The 9,751-nt window shown below is 39.9% G+C and overlaps 1 protein-coding gene across 6 annotated transcripts in view; it reads left to right on the top strand.

The window, feature by feature from the left end:
- ZC2HC1B (zinc finger C2HC-type containing 1B) overlaps positions 1 to 9,751 on the top strand; it is a 97,062-nt gene that overhangs the window by 26,644 nt on the left and 60,667 nt on the right. For all 6 annotated transcript variants that reach the window (XR_001885352.1, XR_001885355.1, XM_017870972.1 and 3 more), the window contains exon 5: positions 7,856 to 7,995. Coding sequence is in view for 4 of the 6 variants with exons in the window: in XM_017870972.1 (XP_017726461.1) it covers positions 7,856 to 7,995 (140 nt within the window). In the remaining 2 variants the exon portion in view is untranslated. The remainder of the gene's footprint in view (positions 1 to 7,855; positions 7,996 to 9,751) is intronic.

Here is a 9,751-nt window from a genome sequence, read left to right as displayed (position 1 = left end):
AAAAAAAAAAAAACTTCTCAGCAGGATAGAATTATAAAGGAACTTTCTTCATGAAGGTCATCCTTGAGAAATCTACAGCTAACATCACACTTAATAGTGAAAAACTGAACACTTTCTCACTGAGATCAGGAAAAAAACAAGGTTGTTCATTCTGACCACTTCTATTCAACACTGTACTATTGATAATGCTCAGTGTAATAAGGCAAAAAAAAAATCAATTAAAATATTATATTTATATGTAAAAAGCAGGTAAATTGGGGAAGAAGATGTAAAACTATCTTTAGTCACAGACAACATAATCATGAATGAGTATATATAGAAAAGTCTAGGGAACTACAAAAAAGCTACTGGAATTAAAGTGAATTCAATAATGTTTCAGGATATAAGGTATACACAGGTGAGTTGTAGTTCTATATACTAGGCACAAACAATTAAACAATGAAATTTAAGGCTGGGCGTGGCAGCTCATACCTGTAATTCCAGCACTTTGGGAGGCCGAGGCAGGTGGATCACAAGGTCAGGAGTTTGAGACCAGCCTGGCCAAGATGGCGAAACTCCATCTCTATTAAAAAAAAATACAAAAATTAGCCAGGTGCAGTGGCGGGTGCCTGTAATCCCAGCTACTCCAGAGGCTGAGGCAGGAGAATCACTTGAACTGGGAGGCAGAGGTTGCAGTGAGCTGAGATCGTACCACTGCACTCTAGCCTGGGCGATAGAGCAAGACTCCATCTCAAACAAAAAAAAAAAAAGAAAGAAAAGAAAGAAATGTAATAAATGTATAATAACATAAAAAATAGTAAATATTTAGGGGTATATTTAATGAAATATATGAAGAATCTATAAAATGAAAATCTCATAGCATTCCTTCAAGAAATTAAAGAGGACCAGACTAAATGGTGAGATTTACCATTTTTCTGGTTTGGAAGACTCAAGATTGTGTTATGATGTCGGTTCTACCCAAATTAACCTATGGATTAAATGCAATTCTAATAGAAATACTTAGAAGTTATTTTTGCTGAGTAGAACTAGCTGGCCGGGTGTGGTGGCTCATGCCTGTAATCCTAACACTTTGGGAGGCTGAGGCGGGTGGATCACTTGAGGTCAAGAGTTCGAGACCAGCTTGTTCAACACAGGGAAACCCTGCCTCTACTAAAAATAAAAAAATTAGCTGGATGTGGTGGCGGGCATCTGTAATCCCTGCTACTCGGGAGGCTGAAGCAGGAGAATCCAGGAGGCAGAGGTTGCAGTGAGCAGAGATGGTGCCACTGCACTCCAGTCTGGGTGACAAGAGCGAAACTCAGTCTCAAAAAAAAAAAAAAGAACGAAAAGAAAAGAAAGAAATTGACTAGCTGATTCAAAAATCTTACGGAAATGGAAGGATCTGGAATACGCAAAATAGTTTTTTAAAAAGCATAAAATTAGAGTATTTACATTACCTGATGTCAAGACTTATTGTAACATTACAGTGATCATGACAACTTGGTGTTGGTGTATCAATTTAACAGAAAATAGAATCTAGATACAGATACCCCCTTATCTGTAGGTAATCGATTTTCTTAAAAGATGCCAAGGTAATTCACTGGGGGAAAGGCTAGTCTTATCAACAGATGATGGTGGAACAACGGATATCCATATGGAAAAATGAACCTTGATTCTTATACCATTGTCTTAATCTGTTTGTGTTGCTGTAAAGAAATACCCGAGGCTGGGTAATTTATAAAGAAAGGGGGTTTATTTGGCTTACAGTTCTGCAGGTTGTACAAGAAGCATGGCACTGGCATCTGCTTCTCTTGAGGATCTCAGGAAGTCTCCAATCATGATGGAAGGTGAAGGGGAGCAGGCATCACATGTCAAGAGAGAATGCAAGAAGGAGGGGAAGGAGGTGGGAAGGAGGAGTGACAGGCTCTTCTTCTTCTTCTTTTTTTTTTTTTTTGAGAGGGAGTCCCACTCTGTCACCCAGGCTGGAGTGCAGTGGCATGATCTCAGCTCACTGCAACCTCCACCTCTCAGGCTCAAGCCATCCTCCCACCTCAGCCTCCCTAGTAGCTGGGACCACAGATGCATGCCACCGCGCCTGGCAAATTTTTTTGTATTCTTGGTAGATGTGGGGTTTCTCCATGTTGCCCAGGCTGGTCTTGAATTCCTGGGCTCAAGCAATCCGCCTGCCTTGGGCTCGCAAAGTGTTGGGATTACAGGTTTGAGCCACTGCACCCAGCCCAGGCTCTTCTTAACAATAAGTTGTGATGGGAGGTAATAGAGCAAGAACTCACTCCATACCAAAAGGACAGCGTCAAGCTTGTTCATAAGAGATCCACCCCCATGATCCAAACAGCTCCCACTAGGCCTGCCTCCAACATTAAAGATCAAATTTCAACATGAGATTTGAAGGGGACACATATCTAAACTGTATCAACCATATATAAAAGGTCATTCAAAAAGGATCATTGACCCAATATAATTGTTACAACTAATGGCCAACAAAGATTTCCCAGGCAGAACACAAAATCCACTAATAATTTTTTTTTAAAAAAGGAAATTAGCAAATTAGGCCTTACCAAAATTAAAAATTTCAGTTTGAGACTTAAGAAAATGAATCTGGTCTGAAGAAATGATCAATAAAGAAAACAACAACAAAAAAAATGAAAAGGCAAGTTACAGACAGGGAGACAAATATTCATAATATGCATATCTGACATAACAGGAGCATATAAAGAACTCTTAAAACTCAATAATGAGACAACCCAATCAGAAAAGGTCAAGAGATGTATTTGAACAGACACATCACAAAATAATAGCCAATAAGCACATGAAAAGATACTGAACATCATTTTCGTTAGGAAAATGCAAATTAAAAACCATAAGATACCACTACACATCCACTTCAATGGCTAAAATTAAAGACTGACAATACAATGCCTGTAATCCCAGCACTTTGGGAGGACGAGGTGGGTGGATCTCTTGAGGCCGGGAGTTCGAGACTAGCCCAGCCAACATGGCAAAACCCTGTCTCTACTAAAAATACAAAAAATTTAGCCAGGCATGGTGGCTCACTCCTGTAATCCAAGCTACTTGGGAGGCTAAGGCATGATAATCATTTGAACCTGGAGGCAGAGGTTGCAGTGAGCAGAGATTGTGCTAATGCACTCCAGCCTGGGCTGACAGAGCAAGACTCTGTCTCAAAAAAGAAAGAAGAAAAAGACTGACGCTGTAAGTGTTTGCTATGATGTGGACCAACTGGAAGTCTCATATGCTGCTGATAGAAGTATAAAATAGTACAACCACTTTGCACTGGTATTTTCTTAATAAGTTAAACATACACTTAGCCTATACTGCAATTCCATTTCTTGATATTTATACAAAAAATGAAACGTGTCCATAAAAAATATTTACATGAATGTTTATTCATTTAGCATAAGCAAGCTTTATTCATATAGTGTAAACTGGAAACAACTAAAAATATCTGTCAACAATTGAATAGGTAAACAGATTGTGGAATATTTACAAAATAGACTAGTATTCAACAATAAGAAGGAAATACATGCAGTAACATAGATGTTCTATTATATGAAATTATAGGTCAGGGAAATCTTATGAATAGTAACAGGAAATGGATAATTGGTTGCCTGAGACTGGGTTTTGCAAAATATTGACTGAAAGGGGGCATGAGGGAACTTTCTGGGGTGATGAAAATGTTCTATATTTTAATTAGGGTGGTTAAAATGGATACATTTGTCAAAACTCATTGAACTGTACATGTAAAATAGGTGCATTTACTTGTGTGTAAATTATTCCTCAAAAAGACTATTTAAGAAAGTGCAAAAACGAAAAGCCACAGTGTAGTCATACTATAAAATCGTCTGAAAAATAAGTCATCTGAACTTCTATACCAGAAAATAATCCTCATATTTGCTTCCCTTTTATTGAGTGCTAATGAAAATATATCTTGAAATAATGTGTTGTCTTAAGATATTCAGTAGAAAGATCTGTGCTGTGATTTTAGTAATAATGTAAGTACTTTGGTAACAAGTTTCATATAACAAAAAACATCTTTTATAAGAAATATATTCATGTTAAGATCAGAAGCTACAGGGTTGATGGCTACCTTATGGTTCTTTAATTGAGTAAGTGAAACCATGTCAGATGTCCTGCTGTGTGAATTTCTCTCACATTTTAGATCCAACTTGGATCTAACTTGGATCTAAAATGTAGGGATTATTGTTTCTCCAAAAAAAATTCCTTTTGTAAGGCCTCATCAAATGTTTAATTTATTTTTCTTTTCTTTATATTTCTATGCTAACATATCATTTTATAATGAACTTCTTTCTTGTGCCCTTAACATAATTTTATGCAACAAACCAAATGATTATATACACTCCCAACATTTTCACCACAACTGGATGATTTTGTTTGTGCAGGGATTTTATATTAGCCCAGAATTCTCAGGCTTAAGTACTAGAGAATTTATTTGCTGTTGTTGTTGTTGTTGTTTTTCTTTCTTTTATTTTTTGAGACAGAGTTTCGCTCTGGTTGCCCAGGCTGGAGTGTAATGGTAGGATCTCAGCTCACTGCAAACTCCACCTCCCAGGTTCAAGCAGTTCTCCTGTCTCAGCCTCCTGAGTAGCTGGGATTACAGGCACCCATCACCACGCCCAGCTAATTTCTGTATTTTCAGTAGAGACGAGGTTTCATCATATTGGTCAGGCTGATCTTGAACACCTGACCTCAGGTGATCCACCCATCTCGGCCCTCCGAAGTGCTGGGATTACAGGCATGAGCCACTGTGCCCAGCCAGTATGAGAGAATTTATATGCATATAACAAGAATTATATATAACATGCCCTAATATGCATGAATGTGCCAGTAATTTCCCTTTTTTTCTCAGTATGATTCCCTATTTTCATGATTCAGTTTTTGAGACATGCCTATATTCTGCTTTTTAGTGACTTAGCTAAGCCTGTCAATGATTTAAATTTCTCGGATACTGTGACAGTTTATGGGGACAGTGATATAGAATATTTATAATTGTTATTTTTCTGTGAGACCTGGGACATTCAGTTACCATTTTATATAGCTACATAGACATGGATATACAGCACAATGTTGGCATTTTAAAATAATGCTTGGTTTTCCACTTTTCTGTGAGATCTGGCCACCATATTCCTCATAAGAATTCATTTGTACTCTGACTTTTAAAATCATTACCTATTGAAATAAATAGGACGTGGTGATTTTCTGAAAACATTATTGATAGAGGAAGAGAGGTGACTCCGATTGAACTGAGAGTAGAACAAGTAACTCGGTCATGCTGGGTTCAGATTATTGTTGCAGAAAACACAACAATTCTCAAAGTATGTGAAGTTCAACATAAATAGAATCAGCAACCTTGAATGCTCAGCCACGGGACCCTCTCCTGCCTGCTCTCTGCCCCTCTGGTGGGGACTTATGTTCCTTCTGTAGGTTCCCAGAGGCCCTAGTGCCTCCTCTTCTACAGTTTATCCCACCAAGGAGTAATTGTCTGTTTGCCTAGTCATCTCTGAGATTTTCATTGGCAGAGAAATAGACTTCAACTGCTGTCTCCATGGTGATGTGTAGTACCAAACACACAGAAGGGTGGCAGTGAGTGAATGAGCAAGTGGGATTGAGGAAGCTACTCAGTATTGCCATGATCATTGTCTTTGCCTAATGTGAGTAGGGTTTATGGTTGCGGCATTTCTTATGTAAGACTTCGATTTCCAGCTGGCAAAATTGAAGAAATAACCACCAAGCTGAGAGCCATGTTCTAGATGGTTCTTCTAAACCATTGTAAATGAATTCTGAATGATAATGGCACTTTCTATTGTACTTTTTTCCTAGGCAGTTTCACTTCTATTTGGTAGTTGGAAACATAACCTTGCCGAACCTGTTTCCTTATAGCAATAGCTAGCATTTATAAAACATTTAGTATATTCCACCCTGCCCACTGTGCCAAGCCTTTATGTGGATTATCATAGTTAACTTTCACAACAACCTGATGAAACAGGTGATATGTAGGTGCTGGGAAAATGGAAGCTTAAGGAGGTTGGGTAACTTGCCCGAGTTCACACAGATATTAAGTAAAGAACTCAGGCAAGCTCTAGCACTGGGCTTTTTATCATTTCCCAATGCTGTCCTGTTCTGTTTTTTTCAAAGCATTTATCTCCGTGTGAAATTTTTATTTATTTGTTTCTGTACTAGAATGCTTACTCTTTGATTTCAGAGACATTGCATCCCCAGGTGTAAGACAGCACCTGGCACCAAGTAGATGCTCAATCAGTATTAAATGAATGATGAGGTACTGCCTTCTGGATGGAGTAAGAAATAAAGGATAAGGTTACCAGATAATTTGTAAGTGCTTAACAATTGTTACATTTTATGAATATACATTTTAGGAAATGATTTGTTCAAATAGAAAACTCCCCAAACTGCTTTAAAAGTGGCTTACAAAAAATTCTTAATATCCCTTCATGAAATATCCATCCACACATGTAGGAATTTTGACTATACACTAACACAAGTTCTACACTGAGTTTGAGGTTGATGCAGTTTCACAACCTTCTTGGGGTGCGGGGCGGGGGATTGTTTTATGTTGCTGATATCTAGTGTGTTATCCCTTTAAGGTGCCTAAAACAAAACAAAGCAAACATCAATCCCTGCTTGATTTAGAGGGGTAGGTGCCAACCTAGTTTTGCTACGAGCAGCTCCACGTTCTAAGAAGATCTTGGCTCTTTCCCAATTCTCATTTCTCTCACTAGCCAATTATGTCTGGTAATTGCAAATGAAAGAAGAATTTAGACAAAAAGATATTATACAGAACCACAAAGAACCTGAGGCCGACAGGAGCTGCCTGGGCCATTGCATCTCTGGAAGCTGAAGCTGTTTTTGGTGAACTTTCCTATCATCCCTCCTTTTCTCCCTTTTCTATTTTTTGAATCCTCACCTTTTATCCTATTACTATCTCCTTCCTGAATATGGCCTGCTCACTTAGTAGTTAAGTGAAAAAAAAAAATCTAGCCACTGCAAAAGCAGTATGTCTTTCTGCCAGTGACACAGTCCCATTGACTTCCATTCACATCTCCCAAACCCACATTTTGAAACATCTCATCTCCCTCTGTAACTCCATAACTTCTGTAAGACCCACCCAGCACTACAACCTAGGTTTTGAATATTCTGTGCCCTTCTGTGCCATCAATATTAACATTCTGTGATTCTAGAACTACTTTCTTTACACAGGATTTACTAAATAATTCATTTCATTGAGAAGTTCTTAAGTATAATCTTCTTTGTTTTTCTGGAAAAGTACATCACTTAAACATTTCAAGGGCACATACTTGAAATGAATGCACAGGCTGTGACATTTTTCCCTGCCATGTCCTTTAGTTGAGCCCTGCATGTCTCCTCCTTTGGAATAGTCTCAAACCAGAGTTTGGGACCTTGTTCTTTCATGTTGGAGCAGAGTTCATATCATTGCTTATATATATATTTATTTATTTACTTATTTGAAATAGTGTCTTGTTTTGTTGCCCAGGCTGCAGTGCTGTGGCATGATCACAGCTGACTGCAGCGTTGACCTTCTGGGCTCAAGCTATCCTCTCGAGTGGCTGGAACCACAGGCACACACTACCACACCTGGCTAATTTTTTGTAGGGACAGGGTTTTGCCATGTTGCCCAGGCTGGTCTCAAACTCCTGGGCTCAAACAATCCACTCACCTCACCCTCACAAAGTGCTGGGATTACTGGCATGAGCCATCGTATCCTTATTTCACTTAATGTAGTTCACTCTATAATTCTGTAGTTGTTTTTGAAATGTTAATTGCCATTTGTTATCTTTACATTCAGATTATATTCAATGCCCATATTGTATGAGGAGGTTTAATGAAGCCGCAGCCAAGCGACATATTAATTTCTGCAAGGATCAGTCTTCTCGCCGAGTCTTTAATCCAGCTCAGACAGCAGCCAAATTGACATCCAGAGCTCAGGTGACTATCTCTCCCCAGGTGTTGGCTCTTGTGCCCTTGCATGCCTGGGGTGAGCAGGTAGAATTCCCTAGAGAACCTCAATTACCCATCCTAAGAAGTGTAAGGGTGAAGAGAACTGATCACCATTGCTCATCCCTATGGGAGCTGACTTCTTTTGAAGGAGAATGTTTTCCAGCTAACAGCACCTTTGGGTGTTGTAGAAAAAAACATTTCTAAAGTATTTGAAGCCTTTGGGTGAAGACTTGAATATATAGTGTTTCTATAGTATTATGGCAAAACTCTTTATCAAACAGTAGGTATCAACCTTAACCATCCAGAAAAGAATTGCGAATCTAAAGTGAAACTGCCTGAGTGGGACAGGCTGTCCCAAGGCAACTTCCCCACAGGTCATGTGTTTTGCTCTATAGAGGAGGGGTCTTCACCTTTTATTTAAAGTCACAGAATCAGCAAGTTAAAGGGATATGTGAAAGAATGGAAGCAGCTGTTATAATTAGGTGCAAATCAGTAAAATAACAACCTGAAGTGGAAGACAGTAGATTTATAAACCACAGAACTGGAGCCGGCAAACAGCACCATACACATCAAAGGTCTCAGGTACATACCTATAATATAGCATGAAAACTATTCGTTTCATAGAAATGCTTAGATGCCATGAAAAGTTGGTTTGAATACTTTAAGTGTATACAGACTGTTTGTTTATTTTTGAGACAGGGTCTCACTCTGTTGCCCAGGCTGGAGTGCAATGCTATAATCATGGCTCATTGCAGCTTTGACCTCCCAGGCGCAGGTGCTCCTCCCACCTCAGCCTCCTGAGTAGCTGAAACTACAGGTGCATGGCACCACATCCGGCTAATTTTTTGTATTTTTAGTAGAGATGGGGGTCTCACTGTGTTGCTCAGGCTGGTCTCAAACTCCTGGGCCCAAGCGATCTGCCCCCTTCAGCCTCCCAAACTGCTAGGACTACAGGTGTGAGCCATCGTGCCTCGCCCCTGCAGCTGGTTTAGAAAGCTTCTGGTTAAATCTGATATCTAATGGGGTGGGACCCTTTCCAACAAAAGCGGATCCTGAGCTCTATTCCCATAAGCATTAGAGAGTTATTGACTATCACACATGTACCAGAAACTGTGCTAGCTACTGGTTGATCAAGAATTTGTCACTGAAAGATGGAGGAGGACTTGGAGCTGGTACAGTTAGCATATATAGGAGAGCTATGGAAGAAGAAGTCACTGCAATTCCTGGAAGTCTTCAAAGGCAAGCAAACGTTTTGCCCTTAAATATCAAAATGGGTTCACCAGCCTAGAGTTGGGGTTGGGAAGCGCTTTATGCACAAAACATCCAGCTTGTGGCCTGAGGCACCCATCTGGGGGGCTAAAGCATACAGTACCTATGAAAGAGGTACAGGATGCCGGATGTGGTGGCTCACTCCTGTAATCCCAGCACTTTGGGTGGCCGATGTGGGCAGATCACCTGAGGTAGGGAGTTCGAGACCAGCCTGACCAACACGGAGAAACCCTGTCTCTACTAAAAATATAAAATTAGCCGTGCATGGTGGCACATGCCTGTAGTCCCAGCTACTTGTGAGGCTGAGGCAGGAGAATCACTTGAACCTGGGAGACGGAGGTTGTGGTGAGCCGAGATCACGCCATTACACTCCAGCCTGGGCAACAAGAGCGAAACTCTGTCTCAAAAAAATAGAAAGAAAGAAAGAAAAGAAAGAAAAGGAAGGGAGGGAGGGAGGGAGGAAGGAAGGAAGGAA

This window comes from Rhinopithecus bieti, unplaced genomic scaffold, assembly GCF_001698545.2.
Source record: "Rhinopithecus bieti isolate Rb0 unplaced genomic scaffold, ASM169854v2 scaffold_1063, whole genome shotgun sequence".
NCBI classification, from domain to species: domain Eukaryota; kingdom Metazoa; phylum Chordata; class Mammalia; order Primates; family Cercopithecidae; genus Rhinopithecus; species Rhinopithecus bieti.
This window is presented reverse-complemented; position numbering and strand designations above follow the sequence as displayed.